At 49.5% G+C, this 26626-nt stretch overlaps 1 protein-coding gene across 1 annotated transcript in view; it reads right to left on the bottom strand.

Annotated features, from left to right (window-relative positions):
- Positions 1 to 26626, bottom strand: part of si:dkey-288a3.2 (protein phosphatase 1 regulatory subunit 37) — a 300610-nt gene that overhangs the window by 133782 nt on the left and 140202 nt on the right. Inside the window, exons 11-12 of the mRNA XM_038821518.1 lie at positions 8123 to 8264; positions 2481 to 2647 (exon numbers count right to left, since the gene is read on the bottom strand). Of these exons, the coding sequence (XP_038677446.1) occupies positions 2481 to 2647; positions 8123 to 8264 (309 nt within the window). The remainder of the gene's footprint in view (positions 1 to 2480; positions 2648 to 8122; positions 8265 to 26626) is intronic.

The following is a 26626-nucleotide window of genomic DNA, read 5'->3' as shown; positions in this document are numbered from 1 at the left end:
ACTGAGGCCAACATGGCTAGGTTGGCGACCGCAGTGGAGAGCCTGGTGTATGACATCGGCACCATGACACCAAGGTGTCCAAGGCATCGCGCAGTCGGTGATGGCCATGGCTGAGGGTCTCGGCAGAATGTCCGACTCGCTGGTGGATGTGACCTAGTACCAGGTTGATGAGGTTCTGCGGGACATGTCCTGTTCTCAGATGGGCATGGCCGAGGCGCTGAGGAGCATCGTTGAAGTCATCAACATAATGATGCCTACCATGGGGAGCCGTCAGGACTGGCAGAACCAGGTGGTGCAGGGGCAGCTGGGCTCGAGCCAGCTGTCCCTCAGTCCCAAGGTGAACCCCAGGGCCCGATGGGCACCGACCGGGAGGAAGGGGTGTGAGTGCCAACCTGGACCCACCCCATGGATTGGCGACGGTGGCCTCCAGCCAACCCCCCCCCCCCCCCCCCCACCCCCCCCCCCCCCCACCCCCCCGAGTTCTCAAGATCAGAACACGCAACAGTGTGGCACAGCTGTGCATGCGCTGCCGACAAGTGACCACTACTTCTAGGTGTTTCCCCAGGATGCACATATGAGGTGGAGGCTGCCAGCTGCCTAGCTCATCCCTTTGGCCCGAGAGGACACCCGCTTGGGCCATCGCAGGCCACGGGATGATGCAGGCAGCTGGCATCCTCCACCTCATATGTGCATCCTGGGGAAACACCTAGAAGTAGTGGTAGAGATAGGAGGGCCAAGCACGTTGAAGATCGCTGAGGTCACTGGGGGAGGGGTTAGGTAGGGGGGTGGAGGGAGGGGGGGTGGGGTTGGGGGTGGCGGGGCACTACCATCAGGAGTTGGATATTGCGCAACACATTTTACACCTTTTTTCATAACCATTATGATGCCCCCCAGCACCTCTCACCCTCCCATGGCGGACCACCCCTAAGGGTCCCCCATCCCCAGCCAAGGTCCCCCAGTCCAAGCTGAGGGTTCCCCGCTCCCCACCGAGCATCGGGGTGGTCAAGCCCAACACTCCCAGGCTCATTGCCTGTGAGCAAAGATGGCGACTCACCTCCTCGGCCCCCCCCCCCACAGAAACTCTTCCACCAGGTTCATGTTTTTCAAAAGGAGTATTAATCGGCGGCAGCATGAGCCCTTGCTGGGGAGGCAGCTGAATGACGGGAGGCCATTGGGTATGGGGTCGCTCTCATTAATTGTATAGAAATGGGGCTTAAGTGCTAATAATTGGTTTCTCACCACCCTACGGCAACATCCCGATTTCGCCTACGGGAGCGGGCCGGTCGCATCGTAAACTATTTGTCACCTGGTGCGGATCTCGCTTTTGGCCTCTACCGCTATTCACCGGCCTCGTTTCGCTTGAGCAAGAGCATAGCAAGGCTGGAGAATCACGCCCTTAGTTTCTCAAATGTAGAATCCCACCCATCATTTTCCCATCTACAAGCTAATACAGTACCTGGTGCTCTAGGTAAATAGACTGGTGGGCACTATAAGAACTAATCATAGATTACATATTCATGTATAAATTAAATAAAACACATATTGCTCTTCCATCATAAGAATCAGCTTCAACCATGATATTATTATTTAATGGAGATGTGTTTTTAATTGAATAGGTGAACAACCATAAGTTAACAGTTTAGAAGGGGCAGCACAGTGGCAAAGTGGTTAGCACTGCTGCCTCACAGCACCAGGGACCCAGGTTCAATTCCGACCTTGGGTGACTGTGTGGAGTTTGCACATTCTCCCGTGTCTGCGTGGGTTTCCTCCCGGTGTTCCGGTTTTCTTCCACAGTCCAAAGGTGTGCAGGTCAGGTGGCTTGGCCATTCCCGTAACAGCCTCCCCGAACAGGCACTGGAATGTGGCGACTAGGGGCTTTTCACAAACCCACGTATCCACCCTATACCCGTAACCCAACAACTCCCCCCCTTAACCTTACTATTAGGACACTACGGGCAATTTAGCATGGCCAATCCACCTAACCCGCACATCTTTGGAGTGTGGGAGGAAACCGGAGCACCCGGAGGAAACCCACGCACACACGGGGAGGACGTGCAGACTCCACACAGACAGTGACCCAGCCGGGAATCGAACCTGGGACCCTGGAGCTGTGAAGCATTTATGCTAACCACCATGCTACCGTGCTGCCCCGTCTGTGTGGAGTCTGCATATTCTCCCTGTGTCTGCGTGGGTTTCCTCCCGGTGCTCCGGATTCCTCCCAAAAGTCCCGAAAGTGGGCTGTTAGTTTATTTGGACATTCGGAATTCTCCCTCCGTGTACCCGAACAGGCGCTGGCATGTGGCGACTAGGGGCTTTTCACAGTAACTTCATTGCAGTGTTACTGTAAGCCTACTCGTGACAATAACGATAAAGAAGAATCTGTTGTTCTTGCCACCGTGATTACAGGTGCACCAAGCGAATTTGAAAGGACAGTACCTCGCAGCAAATAGTCACTTGCTGATCAACACTTGCCTACTTACTGTCTCACCCAATGGTTCCTTGTCCAAGTCCAGTCTGGCCAGTGAGTGATTTAGTCTCAGTGCGAGAGACAGGGCCATCAGACCTCCAGTTCGAATTCTGTTCCTTCGCAGATCCAGCCTTATGATCCCAGCACTCTCTACTATAAACTCGGCTACAGCAATGGCACCTAAAGATTAATACAAAGACAAATTAATGGAGTTGATATGTCGGCACCAAGGACATATTCAGAAATTTAAGCGTCTATTGATAGAATGAGCAAAAGGCAAAATACAAGATGCTGGGAATCTGAAAATTAGAAGAGGCTGGAATTGCTCAACAAGCCAAACGGCGTTTGTTGAGCAAATAAGAGAGTGGGCATTACAGGTATAAAACCTTTTATTCTGCAGTAAGATTTTAACACTGGAAATATCAATAATTTTGTGTTTTTTCATCGCATGGACCTGATTGTGCTGAGTATCTCCAGTGCTTTCTATTTTTGTTCCTCCTTAAAAGTCGCACTCTGAAAAGTTCACAGCAAATGACTAAACCATGCTGGCATGAAGTGCCTCTGTCCTTTAGTTTAATAAAGCACTTAACCCATTCATTTTAAACGAGGTAGTATTACAGTCACAACAAAGGATAGAGCAATTTCAAATAAATGTGTCACCAAAGGTAAATAGCAGAATTTTAACCTCTTAATATTGTAAAAATGCTGCAAGTTCCCCATTTGAAAAGTTAAAAGTAGGGTATAGACTGATAATATGTTACAAATACTTGGTTCAAGCCAGAAGGTAAGATTCAAACTGGTTGGACTGGGCAATTACAGTTTTCAGCAATAATCCGAGGGGAGGAAACTCGAGTCTAAGCAGCACCTCACCCATTGCATCATCTGTGCACAGATAAAGGTCAAAGAAAAAGGTTCAACTCACAGGTAGCACTGGGACCCAATTCCGCCTCCTACTGGTCAGAAGGCAACCCCTCTTTAAGTTGCATGACCACTTGTCCATACAGCAAACCAAACATTCCCTTGCAGGCTATGTACAACATAGAATCTCTACAGTGCAGAAGGAGGCCATTCAACCCATCAAGTCTGAGCCAACCCTCTGAAGGAACACCCGACCGAGGCCCACTCCCCCGCCCAATCCCAGTAACCCCACCTAACCTGTACATTTTTGGACACTGAGGGGCAATTTCTGGCATGACCAATCCACCTAACCTGCACATCATTGGACTGTGGGAAGAAACCGGAGCATCCGGAGGAAACCCACGCAGATACGGGGGGGAAAGTGCAAACTCCACACAGGCAGTGACCCAATGCCGGAATTGGCCCGGGTCGCTGGCGCTGTGAGGCAGCAGTGCTAACCACTGTGCCATCGCGCTGCTCTTTAGGTTACTGTTCATGTGGGGCCATGCCAAAAAAAATGCAAAAGGATCCACCCACTTAAATGAACCAGTCATATACAACAAAAACCTAACTTCGTGGGTACATTGGTCAGAATGCCGTTTTCTCACTGCATTCCTTAATCATGAGCTGTCAACATTTTCCCCACCCAAAATTCCTGAATCCAAGTTTTGTTATTTTTAAAAGTGAAAAATATCTAAATAGTTTGAACAAATATAATGATGCATATTCAGCATTTGTAAACATGAGTGTTTCTTTCTTAAAAAGTTTTAGCCAGAGTCAAGTGTAACTTATAATCTGGACTATGTATCCTAGAAGCAGAGAAAGTAGAGCCTCCAACTAGATAGTTCTTCATATATGGAGATTTAGTTATGGCTGCTAGATTTTTCTAGCTGAGTGTGGCTTAGTTTAATAATCAATAGGAACAACGGGGCCCCGATTTTGCAAGGCAGCAAAGCAAGCACACTCGCCATTGATCTCTGTGGTGAAAACTTTATGGGCGTGATCCACTGGCCGGGTTACGCTCCCGATTGAGCGCAGTGCGGCCGGTGAATGCCAGGATAGCCTTCTCGCGAGCTTCCCGGATGTTTCCATGGCTCGAGGGATCCACCCAAGTCCTGCAAAGCATTGGTGGCAGAATCCCGCCCACAAGGGGCAGGACCAAATGGCACTCGCCGAAGCCGGTTTTAAATCAGCTTTGGCGATCTTACCCGGGATCCACCTGCCTCGCGAGATTGACCGGCCTCCCCAGCGAGGCCGCAACCAGGCGCCGTTCAACACTGGTCTACACAAACATGGACCAGGCCGAATGACACCCAGGGGGTCTCCCGGGTCACCGGAGTCCCCTGGGTGACGAATGCAAGGTGGCTCCCTGGCACTCTCCCTGGAATGAGGGCGGGACCCCAACCCTCCCAACACATCCCCACCCCCAGCACTGTGACCCATACACGTGGCTAACGATGCCCTCTCTGTGTCTCCACAGGAGACGCTCTTCCATAATTGCTGGGCGAGGGCCTAGACTGGCGGAGGGGTGCCAGGCATTAGAATCTTCATGTCATTCGAAGAATGGGCCCTAGGTGACCAAGGTCACCCTGGAGATGACAGGGGTGGCCAAGGACAGAGCAGTTACCAATGTAGTGGTCAGAGCACACCGCAGTGGTGAGGATCCACTGGGCCCCACCCGGAGGACATGTAACACGTGAGTTGTTATTGCCATCCAGACCGACCCATCCCTCCCACTGACAACATGTTCATTCTCCCGCTAGTCCTCCAGCCGACGGCGACGGCCCATCACCCGCCTCCCATGAGACCACCTCGGAGGAGAGTTTTGAGGATGCCATAGCAGATGCGTCAAGCTGTCATTCCCACCCTACACCTGTGCAGATACACGCACCTTGATGGGATACTTTGCGGTCAGGCTTCTGGGGCACAATCTGGTGAGCACCAACAGATGGAGGCAGTAACCTCCAGGCAAGAGAACAGTCAGAGAGCTTCTGGATCTCAGGACCCAGCTAGGTCCCAGTCAGATGCTGAGCCTCTGGAACAGGTTTACCCGGAGTTTATGGAGATGTTAGGAGGCAGCCGGACATTCAGAGGGAGATGTCATTGACACTCCAGCAGGTCCATAGCTGATTGGGCGCAGGAAATGTCGCCGGCAACGCATGTTACCGAGGCTAACACTGCTAGGTTGGCTACTGCAGTGGAGAGCCTGGTGCATCGGTGAAGGTGTTCAAGGCGCGGTGCAATCGGTGATGGCCATGGCTGAGGGCCTCGGCGGACTATCCAACTCAGGCTGAACTTGAGGCTGTGGGATATATCCCACTCTCTGGTGGGGATAGTCAAGGCGCTGCAGAGCTTGTCCCAGTTGCAGGGGGGGCAATTGCCGAGGCACTGCGGAGCATGGCCCAATCACTGAGGAGCATCGCCAAGGGCATCAACACCATGGTGCAGACAATGGAGAGCCACCAGGACTCGCAGAACCAGATGATGCAGGGCCAGCCGGGGCTCAAACCAGCTGCCCCTCTTTCCCAAGTTGAACCCCAGGGCCCTATGGGTACTGACCGGGAGGGGTTGGCACTGGGTGGCAGCCTGGACCCATCCTATGGACTGGCGATGGTGGCCACCAGCTCCCCCGACCTTTACCCCTCTGATGGGGTAACACGCAACAGGGCACGGCTCTGCATGTGCTGCTGACAAGTGTGCCAGGCTCTTTCGGACCATGAGCCCCATGAGGACGCACGGCAGGGCCAGCAAAGGCCATGGGACAAGGTAAGCAGCTGGCTGCCTTCACCTCTGATGTGCATCCTGGGGATACACCTAGATGTAACGGTGGAGCAAGGAAGACTAAGCATATCGAGGAACTCTGAGGGCACGTGGGAGGGGCGGGGGAGAGGAGTGGAGTGTCCATTGGGGAGGAGGCGGCTTTGTGGGGTGTTCGGGAGGGAGGGTGGAGAGTGTGGGGCAGCACCATCGGGGTTGTACGAAGAAGACTAAAATATCCTCAACACAACCAGTATGATGGGCTGGATTCTCCGCCCCGCCATGCCACTTTTCAGCCTCGACCGGCCAGTGGAATTCTCCGTTACGCTGGCCGGTCAACGTGGTTTCCCATTGTGGGACAGCCCCACGCCGTCGGGAAACCCCCGGGCGCCTGCAAAACAGAGAATCACGCCGGCGGAGAATCCCGCAAGATGACTCTGGCTCTTTGTTCCGCGATGCGGGCTATCCACCAATCCCACGCCCCATCCCCCCAGACAAACACCCCCTCCACCCCCCTTCCCCCATTGCCTCACACAGTACGCCCTGACCACATACAGAGATGTGCCGGGGCTAGGGCCCATTCTCTACGTGTTCGGGTGCTGCCTCCCACAGTGTTCAAGCAAGTGCCAGCTTCAAGGTGTGATTGGAATGCTAGGCAATGAGCCGCACATGCTACATGGCCCATCCAGCCATGGAGATCCACTTGAGATATGTGAAGTGCTTACTTAACCATGATTGCCAATTTCCTATTCGCAATAGCCTTCAGTAGCACGGCCAGAGGCCTCTGCGCTCAGTGGGAGTTGAGGATGGTCGGTCGGGCAGACAGGCAAGGTTGCCCCGGGTACTGGAACACATGGTACAGGGGTTGGCATGGCGGGCCTGCGCATGTTCACCCCCACTGCCTCGCAGGAACCCCCCCCCTAGCCCTGATACCCCCAGCCCCCCATGGCAGTCCACCCCCCAATTGGAGCTGCATCCCCCATTTTAACCCCCTGAGCACAGGGATCGTATGTCCAGTGCTCCCGGGCTCGATGCCTGTGAGCGAAGGTGGCTGCTGACCTCCTTGCCTCCCCGCAGCAACCAATCTGCCAGGGTCAGATCTCCTTTTTCAGAAGGAGTACTAATCGGTGCCAGCGTGAGCACTTGCTGGGGTGGCCGATGAATCATGGGAGGCCGTTGAATATGAGATGGCTGCCATTAATTATATGGAAATAAGGTTTAAGGGGTGATAATTAGTTTCTCGCCATGTTACGGCGAGATCTGATTTTGCCTAGGGGAGCGGGCCGGTTGCATCGCAAACTGTTTGACGCTCGGCACCATTCTCGTTTTTCGCCTCTCCCGCTAGTCACCAGCCTCGTCTCACTCGAGCAAGAGTGTAACGAGGCCGGAGAATCGCCCCCTAAGTGTGGGCTAAACCAGTGGGAGGAGACACAGGGAGAACGTGCCGACTCCTCACAGACAGTGACCCAAACCGGGAATAGAACCCAGGACCCTGGCTTTGTGGAGCAACAGTGCTAACCGCTGTGCCACCGTGCCGCCCATATCTGTTGTTCAGCAGTAATTATTGCTCCGATCGGCATTAAAAACTCAGTTACACCTCGCTGAACAAACATTTTTATGGGGCTTTGAACAGCGATGCCACACCAATTCATGCCATTGACGGCCGGCTCTGGGGATTCCACAGTACAAGATGTGGCAGAGTGGTGAGTGACAGATCGTGACTTTAGGATTCCCATGTCAATCTCAGTTTGCGCTAAATCTTGATGCGCAGGTCAGATTGAAAGGGATAATGACGGCGAACATTGACAGGAAAATAGGCGACAGGTTTAGATAAAGGACCTGGATCGGTGCAGGCTGGGAGGGCCGAAGGGACCTGTTCCTGTGCTGTAGTTTTCTTTGTTCTAGATCACCATTAAACACCTCCCACAACACCCCCCTCCCCACCCCTACACAAACAGACACACCACCCTGCAAATTTCGTACAGCTTTTCTACACATTACCTTCACAAGTTATTGCTGTCGCTGCCAGCCCGAGACGTCTGACTGATCGATTAGCTATTAATGCTTCTTTAAGTCTGTGGATTCCTTCATTGCTGAGTGGGTTACGCCCTAAATTCAGCGTTTCCAGGCATGTTAAACTAGGCTGTAAGGAAAACAACACAATAGTGTTAAAACTGTGCTATACCTTCAGTCAGGCATATGCTTCTGGTAAAGTCAGATACTTGGACTTCACCAGCGCAAAAAATCCAGAAAAAGTAGCGGCAAGGGGCAAAATACTGCAGGTGCTAGAAGTCTGAAATACGATCATAAAACGCTGGAGGTACTCAACAGGTCAGGTAGGATTGAAAAGCATGATTGTTTCAGGTCAGATGCGTTATCTTGTTTCTTTGGGCTGCGCACCATAGCAGTGAGAAAGAGGTTTCACACTGTAACTCGTGCAGAGTGCTCTGGCAGTTTCTGCCATTAGAAGCTGCCCAGTCATTTATGTAGCTCACAGGCAGCACTTACTGGTGGAGAGCGGGTACTGCACCTCTTCATTACTGAGCAGACCAGGAAAGCAAAGATTTCAAAACTGTCATCTTCCAACCTGGGAGGGATATCTCCAACGCCTGCCGGTATAACAGGGAGAGGAAGAAACAGTCAGCTGAAACATTGAAGTCCAGAAAAACTGCAAAATTGTCGGGGAGTGCGCAAGCTTCATTTCAAGTCGGTTTGGCAGGCTATAGAATAGAAAAAAAAAAGATTTATCCAGTGCCTCGGGCTGGGAACTGCTGCTGCACAAACAAGCTTATGAAACATGTAACATCAGGTAAAAGAGCACACTACAGGAGACAACGCTTCAGTTATTATTGTCTCAACATTACGAAAACAACTCCGTTTACAGCATACAACAAATAACAAAATTGAGCCACCCCCTGAGCACACGGCAGTTCTGTTGTTGCCAGTTCGCCCCCTCATAATGTCAGGCCTGGCAACTCCACCCAGCCATCTTTCTTCTGTCACCAGGGCTGTTTCGACAAAAATACCCAAGTATCACTTGAAAAATTCAGTTTGAAACCAAGCCTTTAAATTACTTTGCAAATTGAAAAAGGTGTGAGCACAAGATGTGTTCATCCGGAATACTCTCTCACCATTTTAGCAGAGGCATTGGCCAGTTTAAAGTAAGCGTTTAAGCCCATTTCCTCAAGCTGCAACCATTCCCCCCTCCCCTCCATTCTTATTTTTTCCCTTCCCCTGAAGGCATGTTGGGGTACAGTTCTCCAGGTTCCAATCACCCTCCGTTACCTCACCCAATTCACGTTTGAGCATAGACGATTAATTAATCTTGATTGATGAGGGGTGGGAGTTGTGGTCACCGCTGCTGAACCTAATCCTCTCTTCACCCTCTGACCGAACATGAAAGCTTTCTTGCTGGTGTCACTGAATAACATTTAGGACATTTCCATTTCCTAACTCAGTAACTCCGAACTCTTCCATGACTCCTAACAGAGCTGGTGATCAACCGATTTCGGACAGATAACAGAACCAACTCTAAATGTCCTTGTCCGTGTAGCTCACTACATCATGCAGATATGTACTCACTAAGCTGCGGGGTATCTCCAAACAATCATTTTCTTATTTTTTGGTTTGTAAAAGTGGGACTAATGATGGCATTTTCTTTGCATAAACTGAACTTGCCAGGCCCATTATTGCTTGGATTACCAACTAAGGCAAGTAAAAACTGGCATTAAATAACGCCGCACAGGATATTTGAAAGAGACAGATAACCAATTAAGTACTTTTGAAGTGGAGTCACTTTTATGATTTAGGGAACAGAGCAGTCGATTTGCACACAGCAAACTCCTATTAACAGCAAAGTGATAAAAAGTTTTGTGAAATAAAGGCAAAATACTGCGAGTGCTGGAATTGTAAAATAAAAACACTTCTTGTGATACAGATCAAGGGATAAATATTGGGCCAGGGCCAGTGGGGATAGTTCTTCCCTTCTTCAAAATGGGGCCCCGGGATCTCTAACATTCACCAAAGATGGCAGGATGGAGCCTTGCTTTAATTGGCCATGTAAAAGAGTGCACCACCAATCCAGCACTTCCTCAATACCGTACTGGAGTGGAATCTAAACCCACTAACTAACATCTAACTTGATGCGACCATCAATTCACTCAGAGACACGAGTTGGAGTAAACTGTGGCTTTAATCGGCTTACAACTGAGCCTGCCTGCGACTGCACGATACTGAGGGCAGTCTCGCAGGACCGCAGCATTAATACTCCCTGAAGGGGGCGTAGCCCTGTACATGCTCCTCATCTCCCCCTGTGGGCAGAGCCACACAGTGGCTCACAGATGGGGCCCACAGGGACAACAGTAAGGTACAGTGTGAATTACTAGTTACACATTCACCACATAACTCAGAGGCAAAAGTGCGACCAGCTGAGCCACTGCTGACAACACATTACATCTTGCCCAACGTCTGGTAACGCTTTTTTACTCATTTTATCAGTCCTGACACAGAGCTCCATGTGCTCGGAGCGCATGTCGGGATTTGAGCATGGAGATTACTGTGCTCGCTTTGTGGACCGCACGACCTCTTATCCATTGCGGAGGCAGTAACTTTCATCTGCAGTTTGAAACGGTGATCCTATCGCATGAAACTGTGCCTTGGGAACAGTGAATCATAAAACGAATCCCGCCTGTTCCTGGGGGAGCAAAATGTCCCACAGTCCAAATTCAAGAAAAACTTCCGAAAATTTCTCCACATTCTGTACGCCAGTGAAACGATCACGAATGCACACTGGCTGAACGTAACTAACCCCTGTGCTACCCGTATTCTACAATGTCCTTTTTACACAGGGACTCTTACGGAAAAATACTTCAGGCGAATCGCAGCGTACAACATTTTCTTTCCAGCCTGGCTATTTAAAAGTTTGTTTAGATGATATAATGATACATTAGCACAGTGTTTTTGTTTTCTTGGGGGGGGGGGGGAAGGGTGAACCAGACTTTTCTGTCTTGGGCATTAATTGGAAAAAAGAGGATTTGAATAATTATTTTTGTGCACTAAATTACCACTCTAGAACTAATTACAGACATCTAATTTGCATTAAACTGGTACATGCGGAATATTTTGCTTTTGTGAGCAACGATCTACTCAGATTTACAGCCTACTTTCAGTGCCTAACTTCTGAAAGCTAGGCTGCGCGGGCCAGAAATTTAGCTCAAACCAGGAGATTTGAAATAGATAAATAGTTACCAATTCAGAATATTGCAACGCTTCATGTTTATGTTACCCATCCGCCAGTACCATAATTTGGACTTTTATCATTTCTCCTGCTGAATGACACAATATTTCATTTTCGTCACATCACCCCCTTCAATACTTAAAACCTCGCATCCTCCTGTTATGTCCTAGGGGTAACTTTAGTCGTCCTTGGTGCCAGCAGGTGCTCTCGCCCGCCTGTGGTGAAGACTCATAAAACCATCCCTTCTGTTATAAACAGAGCCCACCTAATTGAATATGTAAAAAAAAAAGGAAACTGCAAAAGCTGGGAAGTAAAATAAAACCAGCAAACGATAGGATTTCGGAACATAACCATTAGCGTCAGGCAGACATCTTTAATGGAGAACGTCTTCTGGTCATTATCTGCCATTTTACGTACCTGCACAATATCAGCCCAGAATTCCCCGGAGTGGCCCCCCTCATGCTACAGCTTGATAATGTTGTTACCCCCATCAGTGTGAGCTGATAGCAATGTGCCGAGGGCAATGGCACATCGGGGGCCTTGGTGACCAATGTCTGCGTCCATAATCATAAGAATTTAAAAATTGAGAAAAAAAAAAGGAATAATGGCGAGGACAATTGAATTAACGTCAAATCAGATACAGAAAGGAAAACAAAAAGAGGGAATTAAAGATTGGATTAAGGGAGAGAGAGAAAAAAGAAGCAGGAAAGAAAGGTAAGAAAAATGAAAACACTTGGAGCGGGATTCTCCGTCGGACGACGATGAGAATTGCACGTTAGCTGAATACCAAGGCTGGTGCCTGGCGCCTGATTGAATGCTGTGCTCCGGTGCCCTGACAGCGTCGTTAATGCATTCTATGCCACACGTATAGTAAATGGCATTGGCACCTCATTAACAGGCCCATCCCGATATTCTCCAGGGCTCCCGCGATGCTCCGCCTCCGTCAATAGGAATTACCGATGGCGAGGTTCACTTGTGGTTTTAAAAATTGGGGAAAAAGTGGCTGGTGAGGGAGAGAGCAAAGGTAGGTCATATTCCCAGAGGCGCAACCGTGGGTTGACGGTCTTGCCGCTGGCCTGGCTGTCTGAGGAGGTGCATGGCGGTTGCCAGGGTTGGGGAGAGTACGGGTGGGGGGGTGGGGGGTGACCAGGGGATGGGCCGTGGCATCGGGGTGACCCCCGGAACCAGGGTGTCTGGGCATGGGTCATCATTGCAGCAGCCTGCAAGGTAGTCACCTTACTGCACAACCCACTGATCGCCCACCATGGCCCCCTGCTTCTGTAGTGTGATACCGGCCATATGGGTGCTCACATCCCAAAACCCTCCTTCCACCCCACCTCCACTCCATTGACCTCACCCAACTACATCCCAAACCAGGGGGAAGGTACAGCAAATCATTTGGATTATGATGCACCTGCAATCACGGGGGTATGGGGGAGGACACCCATTCCCAATGGCCATCAAGGTGACGGTCGCCCTGAAATGTTTCGCCACAGGGTCCTTCCAGGCACTGAGTTGTGTTGGGGACCTGTCTGGGATCTCACAGACCTCGGTGCACTGGTGCATCTGTGGCAACAAGGAGGCCCTGTATGCCCAGTTGGCAAAATATATCTGGTTCAATGTGGACCAAGCCCACAAGGATGCCCAGTTGTGAGATTCACTGCCATCACTGGGATGTCCCAGGTTTAGGGGGTGAACAAAGGAATGCATGTTCCTCTACGAGCACCAGTGCATGAGGAGGTGGTCATCACAAATCAAAAGGGATTCTGCTCCGTGGCCTGCAGCTGGTGTGTAACCACGAGATGCACATCATGCACGTCTGCATCCAACACCCAGAAAACATACACGATGCTTTCATCCTGGCACACTCGATGGTTTGAGACAACTTTGAGGCATACCCCCGGATGAGGGTTTGGTTCCTGGGTGACAGAGGTTATCCGCTGCGGTCATGGCTGATGACGCCTATCTGGAGACCAAAAACCAACTCAGGGAGCCACTACAATGACTTCCATGCAACAATCAGGGCCATGATCAATCGGTGCATCGGCGCCCTGATGATATGGTTCGGGTGCCTGTACCGCCCTGGAGTGGCCCTCCTGTACAGCGCAAGGAGAGTCTCCCACATCATCCCACTTCCTGGCCTTACGGGCCTAAACGATATGTCTAGGTGGATCCCCAGGCGGTACATCAGGGCTGTAGGCGGCCTGCTGCGATTCCCGCCCTGTGGCCTGGGTCCCTTTTACCGGCCGTCCTCAGGAACGATCGGGCCTAGATGGGCCTGGCAGTTGCTCAGGTGTTCCATGTGGTGTGGTGACACCCTGTTCCACCCGCTGTCCATTGGATACACCAAGGACAGGAGGGTGGGTGTCCAAGACACTGGTCACTGGCAGGAGCCTCATCACCTCCGCCTCCCTCAGGTATGCACAATGGCAGCCAGGCTATTCCTTGTGATGCGAGTGCGGCTGGAGCGCATTCAGGGTCTCCCCACCACCTGACGCTTCCATTCCTGGAGGCCAGCTATCGTCTTGACCAGGGTCTCAATGCTCATGACCATGGAGCACAGGGACTGGGCCACCTCCCTCTAAGACTGTGCCACATCACTCAGTGACTCTGCTCCTCTCGCCTGGACTGGTGCAGGTCAACCAGTGCCTGTCCAATGCCCTCAATGCCTGCAGACACGACCTGTTGTGACTGGGCAAGCTCTGGAGCGCTGCTGCAATGTCCAGGTGGACCTCCTATATAGCTGCCTGTGACAGGACAGCCCTATCCTGTGCCTCAGCCACCGACCGCCCACACTGAGGGGTCTCACCCCGGGGGTGGCCTCCGCCGTGGCCTGGTCCGCGATCAGGGCCTACCGATTGGTGGGCCAGCCTCTCAGGCTGGGGGCCTCTTTTGCTCTGGGTCGGCTCCTGTAGCCCTATGCCATGTTGCGTGGGGACTGGCGCGGAGAAGAACGGCACCACGCATGCGCACGTTGGTGCCGGTCGCACTGAGGCTAAGTGTTGACGCCGTCGTAAACGCAGTCGCGTGCGCAGGCCCACGGCACCCATTTGACGCCGGCATCGGCAGCTGGAGTGGCGTGGGTTGCTCCAGCGCCGTGCTTGCCTACTGAGGGGCTCGGAATCGCTGCTCCTGAGGGCCTGTTGGTGCCGTCGTGAAACGCGACGGCGTTTACGACGGCGTCAACACTTAACCTGAGGATCAGAGAATCCCCTCAGGATGCCCCGCCACTCCACAGCGGCATCCAGCAGGGTTTTGAGCTCCGCATCCGAGAACTGGGGTGCAGAACTTTGGACTTTCATCTTGTTGGCTGGAGTGAGCGTGTGTGGAGTGTGGAGTGCGACTAAGAGGTTGCAGCTTGTCAGCCTCTCGAGTGTTAATCCAGACACCATTTTTCATTGGAATTGCTCTAGTTCCATGTGGCACTGGTGATAGCCCATTAACAGATCCTGAATTGCTCAGAGACCAGCGCCCCTTCCGTGGTGGTAGAACAGTGCCGATTCAGTCCTGGCATCAGCACATGGCTTCTGAAATGGAGAATCCAGCCCTTGATATTTAAAATTTTGCAAACCTCTGACAATATTGTTGTATTTAAAAATTCATCCATGGGATGTGGGCATTGCTTGCGGGGTCAGCATTTATTCCCCATCCCTAATTTCCCTTGAGAAGGTGGTGGTGAGCTGCCTTCTTCAACCTCAGCATTCCATGTGGTGTAGGTACACACGCAGTGCTATTAGTGTCACAACACCCTGGGCAAGTACGCGGTCAATTCCAGCCCCACTTGCCCCGGAGTCACAACTCAAATGAATTAACCAATAATTCTTATAAAAACACCTGAGGTCTTTGCCCAATAATTACAGTCACCAAGTTTAAACACAATTACTGTGTATTTATAACAAGAACTATAATGTACTTTGCGGCAAATACAACTGGTTAACTACTGACTCATTCATAAATTGGCACTTTAATTTCTCCCCACCCCCACCCTCTACGCACACACATGTACATATACACACATACACTAGACAGACAAACACAGAGGGGTGTAAAGGGGTAAAATAATTAGCAAACAGAAAAAGAGTCTTTCTTTCAGATGAAGGTTTTTAAGCACACCTTCCTTCACAGCGGGCTTGCAGCCTGTACCCTGCTTCTCTGTAAAATCATTCATTCAGGTCCTCCGTATTTCAGAAATGTAGGATAATAATCTTTATTGTCACAAGTAGGCTTATATTAGCACTACAATGAAGTTACTGTGAAAAGCCCCTAGACGCCACATTCCGGCCCCGGTTCGGGTACACTGAGTGCAAATTCAGAATGTCCAAATTGCCTAATAGCACACGCTCACAGTTTTTCTAGAGAGGCACCTTCCTTCTCTTCAAACTTTGCTTTCAGTTCATGGTTTCCGTTAGGCATCCTTAGTTCCAGGATTACAGCCCTGTCAGCAGGCTTTCTCGGGAGATGTATAGTCGGTTCTGCCTTTGTTTTTTCTAAAGAGAGAGAGACCACTCACAGTAGCTTTTCTGGGGAGAGGTCGAAGGCTCTTAACCCTGGCTGCCAGAATCAAAGCTGAAACTCCTTGGATTCTGAAAAGCATTCCACTGGGATATAATCCAAACACCGCCTATTATCAGGCAGAGTCGGGCCTTTTTGGGTCAATTCATTGGCCACCAGCCGGGTCCCAACTCATCTCTCTCATTGGTCCCGACAAATCTGTGGTCTCCTGTTCAAACCAGCACAGACGAGCAAAGTGATCTGTCCTGTAACCTCTGGATTCTTCTGCTTGAATTAAAGATACAGGCTGCTTGCCTGAAAGAGACATGTCCATTAATCATCCATGGATCAAAATAAGAATGGCAAAAAGGGGAAATATGGGAAATAAATAGGAAGGTCCCTTACAGGAAGGACCTTTGACAAAAAGTCATCGGACTCGAAACGTTAGCTCTTTTCTCTCCCTACAGATGCTGCCAGACTTGCTGAGATTTTCCAGTATTTTCTCTTTTGTTTCAGGTCCCTTACATACCTCCCTCTCTAAAACAATGAAACTTCAGGGAACGGACTTTTCATTATGAGGTGTGCAAGATATAAATCGCAAACACATATCCATCCAATCCATCCACATGATATGATTTCCCTTCCCAATCTCTACATTGGTAACTAGTCAGCCCTTAAATGACTGACAACATATCCACAATCACATTGTCGCTTCCAGAAATATTTACAATTTTAACATGGTACTGTTATAATAGGAAACTCCAATGGAATAACTTTGCATTCCAGGTTTTAAACCTGTCTATAAATGCCAGTGGATTATGGTCTGAATAAACTTAGCTTTGTTGATTGTCTTGTCGGACATATACTTCAAAGTGCTTAAGGGCTAGGAGCAAGCTAAGGCTCCCTCTTCAAAGGTGAAACACTTTCTTTGGCACGGACTTAGTTTTTTCTGAAAAATATCCCTCTAGCCTCTCTATTCATGCCTCGTCATCTTGTGGTAGCAATGCTCCTTTCCCAGGTCACTGGCTTCTGTTCCCATTTAAATGGTCTAAAAATGTCAGGGAGAGTCACTAATTGGCCTTCAATTTTGCAAATTCTACTTGCTGTTCTGTGGACCACAGTATTTTCATTTTTTTCTGTAACGTGTCCAACCTGCACTGCATTTCAGTCTCTAACTGAGCCAGTCTCTGTGGTTATAGTCAAGACAGCTGTGACTTTATTGGTTCAGAGTTTCTCATGTCGACATCATGATTAGTTTACGGAGTGCCCCCTGGTGTTTCCCTATAACTCTGTCTATACTCTTTCAGCATCTCCTATAATGCAGCCAGTCTTTTCTGATTGTCCAATGAATGTTTATGCAAATTTCAAGGATCTTCTGCAGCCAAACTACAAGCAAAAAAACTACTACCGAACTCAATGCTGAGGAAAATACTTGCTTCATTCTTAATCAATAAACACTCTTCAATTCCTCCAGCTTTACCTTCTCTCATTCCCTTCGTATGGTTACTTTCAATGACAAGTATGGCTGAGAGTTCAATCCTTGCAAAGTTGGTTGGTTTTATGTGGACCATTGTTTGTCTTACAGCTTTTGCCTCCTCATCGGAGTCTTCCTAATCGCAGCCCTTATCTCCATTTAGTAATACAGACTGAAACAATTTGTGCTTTCCAGATTTCAACAGTTCTTCTTTACTTTCAGAATCAGAGGATGGCACATTATTCGTTCCATGAACCTTCTGGTTGTTATTAACAGATGTAGTGGCAGAACCCCCACTTGGTTCTCCATCCACCTTCCTCTTAATTTTTTAAAAGGAATTGTTTACTGATTATTTCATCTCCTTTGCTGTTTGCTTCCATTACCTTGAAGAGGCACTGTAGACCATGAAAAGGATGTGGGTTAACCAGCTGTTTGCTTGGTGTCACTTCACAGTCCTTGCTGTCCTCATCCTGACTAACTGATGCCATGGCTATCATGAAATGAAATGAAAATGAAAAATGAAAATCGCTTATTGTCACGAGTAGGCTTCAATTAAGTTACTGTGAAAAGCCCCTAGTCGCCACATTCCAGTGCCTGTCCGGGGAGGCTGGTACGGGAATCGAACCGTGCTGCTGGCCTGCTAGGTTTGCTTTAAAAGCCAGCGATTTAGCCCAGTGAGCTAAACCAGTCCCAATTAAAATCGCTTATTGTCATGAGTAGGCTTCAATGAAGTTACTGTGAAAAGCCCCCAGTCGCCACATTCCGGCGCCTGTTCGGAGAGGCTGGTACAGGAATTGAACCATACTGCTGGCCTGCCTTGGTCTGCTTTAAAAGTCAGCGATTTAGCCCAGTATGCTAAACATTTCCCTTCAAAACAGAAATGTCCTGGGAAATATTTGCACCTGAAGTAGATGGCAACGGGTTTACTGCAAGAGGCTGTAACAAATTACTTATCAAAAAGTCCAAGTCACTTTCTTCTTCTGATTTGCTGTCTTCTTTCCTAACTTTGGAAGAATTGCTTTCCATTTGTTCATGATCTGTTATTGTAAGGTCTATTCGGTAACAATGGTTTATCATTACTTCATAATCAGAACCAAAATCGGATTCAGAACCCTCGTCTGACATTTCATCTGTTATTACTATTAAATTTGGACTCCTCTTTCTTGGAATTCTTCGATCTTGGAATTCTCAGAACCTGGTTCTCTACTAGATTTCACCTTTGACGAATTTCCGTGCGGAATCATTCCCATAGGGATAACTTCATTAGTATCAGCAGAATTAGATTCTCTACCATCATCATTTGATATCCAACCAACATCTTTCAACATTTTATTTAAATAATTTAACGCCCAATGGGTTTTCCTACGTTCCACATGCCCTATTGTTAGTATCACATGTGGTATCTGTCGCACTTCCCTCAGATGCTCTGTAATTATGGGTGAAACTATCACCTTCACTCCTGCAGAAGTAAGTCTGCTCCATCCATTGGGAATTTCTTAACAACTCTGAGAATTAGTGGACCTGACACTAAGTCAAACTCTCATTGTACTTTACATAACAGCACTGAGATATATCGCCACCTATCCCTTTCACTAATACCTTAGCTTTCATTGAGCTCTCTAGAAGCAAAACCAAATCCTTCTCCAGTAAGAGAGTTTGAGTAGCACCTGTTTCCCTTAAGATAGCTATGGGGTTGGCTGCCTCAGTTGATGAAAGTGGAGTAATCTTTCCCTTAAACAGAAACCCTGCATATCTCTCCTCTACCCCATTCATCACACCTGCACCCACAGTGGTGTTTACCTCAGGTTTCTTAATTCCAGTTAAAGCTACAGTCTGCCCTGAAGCATTCTCCACTTTTCTTCCCTCTTCGGAATCCTCCTTTACGAACTCTCACCAGTCCCACGGGCTTTCCTTGCAAATTCCAACATGCGGAACGAACGAGTCCCACCTCATTACCGTGGTAACACCTAGCTTTATGAGTCTCACTTTAACCCCTCAGTATCTTCCTTACTGGTCTGAGGAGGAGATCTCAGAGCATTCCCAACTATCCATTGATCATCCATGGATCAAAATTAAAATGGCAAAATAAAAGAAAGGGGAAAAAAACAGGAAGGACCCGTACATTAGGCAGGGAGTTACAGGATTTTAACCCAGCAACAGTGAAGGAATGGCGATATATTTCTAGTAAGAAGTCTGACAAAACCAGACTGAGCACTGCTCCTTCCTCAGGTGAATGAAAAGCAGCAGTGCTCCGAAAGCTAGTGATTTGAAACAAACCTGTTGGACTTTAACCTGGTTTTGTAAGACTTCTTACTGTGCTCACCCTAGTCCAACACCGGCATCTCCACATCATGATATATTTCTAAGTTAGGAGGTGAGTGACTTTGAGGAGAATTTCCTGGTGGTGGTTCTCTTGACCTTCTAGATGGTAGCAGTTGTGGATATGGGAGGTGTTATCTAAGGCAGGTATTGTCAAACTTGGGGGCGCGACCCGCGGGTGGGTTGCAGGCGGGTGTCGGGAGGGTCGCTGAGCCTTCCATTGCGCCGTTCCCGATTGCGCAAATCCGCGCGCAACAGCCGCAGCAGCCGTCTTTTAATAATGCCGGCTGCGAGCGGCATTCAAAATGGTCAGGAACAGATTTTTTTTAATTTGGCCGCACTGCGCATGTGTGCCCAATCATCGGTGCCAATGCGCAAAACTAACACATGCGCAGTGGGGCCACATTTTTTTTATATGGTCGCAGCCTTTTTTTTTCAAGTTCGGGGGGGTGACAAAGGGACCAAAGGGACCATTGGGGCCAACGGGACCCAAAAACTATTTCCTCCAATTTTGTCAGCAGCAAACAAGTTAAGAGAAAATGAGGGGTCGTGCAGGTTGGCCGGCGTGGGTCGCGAAGGTCGGGCGGCGTGGGTTGCGAAGGTCGACTGGCGTGGGTCGCGAAGGTCGGCCAGGTTGGGTCACCAAGGTTGGCCGGTTGGTAAAAATGGGTTCCCGGAAAAAAAATTTGAAAAACACTGATCTAAGGCGCTTTGGTGAGTTTCTGCAGTGAATCATATGGTACACACAGCAGCCACTGTTTGGTTGTGGTGGAGAGAGTTAAAGTTTGTGGATGAGTGTCAATCAAGGGTTGCTGGGGCTGCATTAATCCAGACAAGTGAAGAGTACTCCATCACAAATTTGACTTAAGCCTTGTAGATAGTGGACAGGCATTGGGGAGTCAGAAGGTGACTTGCTCTCCACAGAATTCCTAGCCTCTGACCTGCTCTTGTAGCCACAGAATGACTAGTCTGGTTCGGCTTCTGATCACTGCCGCACCCAGACTGTTGATTGTGGAGGATTCAATGATGGTAATGCCACTGAATGTCAAGGGGAGACGGGTACATTTTCTTTACTTGGACATGATTGTTGCCTGCCCTTTGTGTGACTTGACTGTCACTTGCCACTTATCATCCAAAGCCTAAATGTCGTTTAGGATGCAATTTAATGGAAACATTTGTAAGAGTAACTTTGGGCGAGATTGGCGGGGTGTTTCTCGATGGCCGCGATGGCGAGATCGCAGCCCGTACTTAAAGGCACTCAGTGACAGAAGTGAGCCCCCACGAGCTTCTTACAATTGCTAGCTGCCTCGCCATCTGATTTGCCCGACTCACACCTCAGCGTCTCGCCGCTAACAACGGGGAAGCTACTTTCAAACGTTCCCTCGCCACTCAGTCCCAGTCAACACACAGCATGGCAGCACGCAGACCTGCTCCGCGCTTTGAGAATGCCAACGTGATGGGCGGCATGTGGCGCAGTGGTTAGCACTGGGACTGCGGCTCTGAGGACCCAGGTTCGAGTCCCCGGCGCTGGGTCACTGTCCGTGTGGAGTTTGCACATTCTCCCCATGTCTGCGTGGGTTTCACCCCCACAACCCACTAGTTAGGTGGAATGGTCACACTAAATTGTGCATATCTGATATGCACTCATGCACATAATGAGATACAGGCAGGCAGTGACAGACACCGAGTACAGCCAATCAACACACAGGACAGAACACAACAAATCAGCAGGCAGAACACTAGAAGGTGGTCGCCTTCTATAAAACACATGAGGTATCAACACTCTTTCTCTTTCCACTGGTGATAACTGTAGTGACAGTCAGGGTGTATATATCAGTTAGCACCTTCTACACGTCGCTCAGAGCTAGTCTGGTCTAGTTAGTTATAGTCAGCACGCTTAGATTAGTAGAGTGTGAAACCCACAGCGAACTGTGTGCACTGCTTAACAAGTTCAATAAAACTAACATCAAAGTTTGGAGTCTACTTTCAAGTACAACTGCATCCAGTTGCGGTCCGTGTTACCCCAGGGTGATTAACATGACATAGTACCAGTAGTCTACTTTCTCTTGGGCAGCAGGGTAGCATTGTGGATAGCACAATTGCTTCACAGCTCCAGGGTCCCAGGTTCGATTTCGGCTTGGGTCACTGTCTGTGTGGAGTCTGCACATCCTCCCGTGGGTTTCCTCCGGGTGCTCCGGTTTCCTCCCACAGACCAAAGATGTGCAGGTTGGGTGGATTGGTCATGATAAATTGCCCTTAGATTATCATAGAATTTTGGACACTATGATTAAACTAGGACAAACATTCGGCACAACATCGTGGGCCGAAGGGCCTGTTCTGTGCTGTATTTCTCTATGTTCTATGTTCTCTATGTTCTAAGTGGTTTACCTCGAGTGATTCCGTGATGACCAGCAAGTGCCTTCCAGCGGCATGGAGATCCAGGCCCTTCCACAGCTACGGATCTCCGGCAATCTCGGCGCCAACTGACAGGTCTTCAAGCAAAGGTTCCTTCTCTGCATTGAGGCCTCAGACCTCGAGGATGCGTCTGATGCCAGAAAAATCGCGCTGCTCCTATAAACTGTGGGGGACCAAGCCATCCAGATTTTCAACTCGCTTAATTTTACCGACGGCCAGCACAAGACCAAATTCAAGACCGTTTTGGAGAAGTTCAACAGTCACTGTGAAGTCGAAACAAACGAGAGCTTTGAGTGCTATATCCTCCTGCAACGCCCTCAGGGTAAGGATTAAACTTTCCAATCCTTTCTAACTCATCTCCGTATATTAGCGCAGTCCTGCAATTATGGTGACACCGCTGATTCCATCATCAGGGATCAGATCGTGTTTGGGGTGCACTCCGATTCCTTGGGGGAGCAACTCCTCAAAATTAAGCACATGACCCTGCCAGTCGCAATTGAGACGTGTATAGTGCATGAACATGTGAGAAATCGGTACTCCCGGTTCAAATCAGCAGAATACGAAAAACGTGCCTCCCACGAGGCAGAGAGTGTAGAGGCCATCGCCCGAATGCAGCGATGTATCGATGAAAGCGGCCATTTCGCGTGCTTTTCCCAGGCACCACGCATGCGCAACACGAACGGGGGAACAAAGCGGTCGCAAACCAAACTGCGCAGGTGCGAACGTCGGCTGACCGCACTGTGCATGTGCGACGACGCACAGAGCGTGACGACGTCAACGTCATGATGTGCCCGAACTGCGGCACCGCCCACTGAAAGTGGCAATGCCCTGCAAAAGGCAGGCAATGTTTAAATTGCGGGAAGCCTGGACATTATGCAGCCTTGTGCAGGTCTGCACCACCAGTCAAGGGCCAGCGATCCCAATTCCAACGCAAGCGCGTTCAATGTGTACAGCAAGGGTTCCTGGATTCTGATCCTGGCAGCACTACGGATCCAGAGGACAACTGCCTGAAGTCCCCTTATCGTGTGGGCATCATCACTACATGTGAGTATGCCTCCTCAAATTCAGCAAGGTGCCTATCTATCCTCAATGTGGATTCCGCGGACGAATGGCGTGCTGTCATACACGTAAATCAATGCAGCATCAAATTCAAGCTGGACACTGGTTCCTCTGCCAATCTCATCTCTCAAGCTGATTTTGACCGCATTAAAAAGCAACCCAAAATTCTTCCGTCAGCCTGCCAGCTCCTCGATTCTAATGGCAATGCCATAACTGCTCTAAGATCTTGTCACCTATTCGTCTCCAACAAGACCATCAATGGCACACTGCGATTCGAAATCGTCAAGCCTGATAAGGCGTCCCTGCTTGGTGCCCATGCATGCAAGCTACTTAACCTCGTACAGCAAGTCCATGCCATGTCCTCTGCCAATGTGGAGCTTCAGGCTGACATTAATGACATCCTTGCTCAATATCCGGATGTGTTTGATGGAATGGGCACTCTGCCATACTGCTACAAGATCCTACTCAGGCCTGATGCCACACCTGTAATCCATGCACCAGGCCGGTGCCGGCTCCTCTGAAGGAACGTTTAAAGGCACAGCTACAGGAGCTCCAAGACCAGGGCATAATCTCTAAAGTGACGGAACCGACTGACTGGATCAGCTCGATGGTTTGTGTGAAAAAGCCCTCAGGAGAGTTGCGGATATGCATAGGTCCCAAAGATCTTAACCAGAACATAATGCGGGAACACTACCCGATTCTGAAGTGGGAGGAACTGACCAGTGAGATGGTACACACCAAATTCTTCACAAAGCTAGATGCATCTCGTGGTTTCTGGCAGATACAACTGGACGAGTCCAGCAGGAAGCAATGCACGTTATCACATCATTTGGCAGGTACTGTTATAACCGTATGCCGTTCGACATTGTTTCAGCCTCTGAAATCTTCCACGGGATCATGGAGCAGATGATGGAGGGCATTGAGGGTGTGCGTGTCTACGTAAATGATGTAATCACATGGTCCATGACCCCCGAGGTACACATATCTCGTCTCAAACAAGTCTTTCGACGTGTCCATGCAAACGGCCACAAGCTGAACAAGGCCAAGTGCTCCTTTGGCATGTCAACCATCAAGTTCTTGGATGACCAGATATCCCAGCAGGGTGTGCGACCAGGTTTGGACAAGGTCAAGGCCATTAACGCCATGAAGACCCCGGAAGACAAAAAGGCGGTACTACGCTTCCTCGGAATGGTGAACTTCCTGGGAAAATTCATTCCCAACATGGCCTCACACACCACGGCTCTCAGGCATCTGGTGAAGAAGTCCACTGCCTTCCAGTGGCTGCCCACACATCAAGCAGAGTGGCTCGAGCTCAAAGCAAAGCTCACCACTTTGCTCCGGTACTAGCGTTTTTTGACCCAGACAGGGAGACAAAAATCTCCATGGACGCTAGCCAGGATGGCATTGGTGCGGTGTTCCTCCAGAGGGATGATTCCTCGTCCTGGGCTCCAGTGGCTTATGCATCAAGGGCCATGACTCCTACTGAACAGAGGTATGCCCAGATAGAAAAAGAGTGCCTGGGCCTCCTAACCAGCATTGTAAAGTTCCATGACTACGTCTATGGTCTACCAACATTCACAGTGGAGACTGACCACAGACCCTTGGTCCATATCATTCATAAGGACTTGAATGAAATGACGCCCAGGCTTCAGCGCATTCTCCTTTGACTCTGAAGGTACGATTTTGAGTTAGTATATACACCAGGCAAGGAGCTGATAATTGCGGTTGCCCTGTCCTGCTTCATCACCTCGCCCTGTGAACAGGTTGACTTCATCCGCCAGATTGAGGCACAGGTGCAGCTATGTGCCAGCAACCTCCCGGCTTCAGATGAAAGAGTGAACCACATTCGTGAAGAGATTGCCAAGGACCCTCTTCTGCAGCGTGCAATGCACCACCTTGCAAATGGTTGGCAAAAAGGGCAATGCCCTCAGTTCTTTAATGTGAAGGACGACCTGACAGTCGTCGAGGGGATCCTCCTCAAGCTAGATCGTATCGTTATTCCTCACAGTCTGCAGGGCTTAGTGCTCAAACAAATCCACGAGGGACACCTCGGTGTTGAAAAGTGTAAGCGCAGAGCCTAGCAGGCTGTCTATTGGCCTGGAATCAGCCAGGACATATCCAACATGATCCTCAATTGTGCGATCTGCCAGTGTTTCCAGCCTGCTCAAACAAAAGACACACTCCAGTAACACGAGATCGTGACCTCCCCGTGGTCCAAGGTGGGAATCGACCTTTTTCACGCCAATGGGCATGACAATGTGCTCATCATAGATTACTTCTCAAATTACCCGGAAGTTGTGAAGCTGTCAGACCTCACATCAAGGACAGTCATCAAGGCCTGCAAGGAGACATCTGCCAGGCATGGTATTCCACTCACTGTCATGAGTGATGATGGTCCCTGCTTCCACAGCCAAGAGTGGTCCAATTTCAGCAAGTCGTACCAATTCATCCACATTACCTCAAGCCCACACTACACACAGTCCAACGGGAAGGTTAAGAAAGGGGTCCGTATAGTGAAGCAACTGCTCTGCAAGGCTCTGCTTCTGTTCAACCTTGCGCTGTTGGCATACAGGGTAACCCCTCTGTCCACCAGTATGTCTCTGGCTCAACTCCTCATGAATAGAGACCTGCGAACGACTGTTCCGGCCATACACTTACCAGACCTGGATCACCTCCCAGTGCTGCAAAAGGTGCAGCAACTCAGGAACCGGCGAAAGCTGACGTACGATATTCATGCTACCGATTTGCCTGTGCTATCTCCGGAAGAGGCTGTTCGCAGCACGCTACCTGATGGAGGCTGGTCAGCTCCAGCTGTTGTTGTTCGACAGGCTGCTCCCAGATTGTTTGTAGTTCGTATGGCTGATGGCTCCATTGTCAGGCGCAACAGAAGGGCACTGCGCAAAGTTGCCTGCCCACCACCTGATCCTACTTTTCCATCTGTTGTTATGCTTCATCCGGACACCTCGCACCACGAGGCCACCAATCTGGCAACAATCCGCCTGTCAAGTGCCACCCCCACCTCTCAGGCGGTCGACAAGGATCAGAAAGCCCCAAAGATTGGACTTATAGACATTTATCTTGTAAATTTTGTTCTGTATCTGCACGCTAGACACCTCTTATGTATATATTCATCCACTCGCTTTCATCCACTCGCCATTTAATGCAAATAGTTCTACATGTAAATACAGTCGCATATGTTCCAAGCAACCAATATTTTTTTTTTAAAAAGGGGAGATGTCATGATATGCACTCATGGATATAATGAAATACAGACAGGTAGTGACAGACACCCAGTACAGCCAATCAACACACAGGACAGAACACAACCAATCACCAGGCAGAACACTAGAAGGTGATAGAACATAGAACATACAGTGCAGAAGAAGGCCATTCGGCCCATCGTGTCTGCACTGACCCACTTAAGCCCTCACTTCCACCCTATCTCCATAACCCAATAACCCCTCCTATCCTTTTTGGACACTAAGGGCAATTTATCATGACCAATCCACCT

The sequence above is a fragment of the Scyliorhinus canicula genome, chromosome 2, assembly GCF_902713615.1.
Source record: "Scyliorhinus canicula chromosome 2, sScyCan1.1, whole genome shotgun sequence".
NCBI lineage: Eukaryota > Metazoa > Chordata > Chondrichthyes > Carcharhiniformes > Scyliorhinidae > Scyliorhinus > Scyliorhinus canicula.
This window is presented reverse-complemented; position numbering and strand designations above follow the sequence as displayed.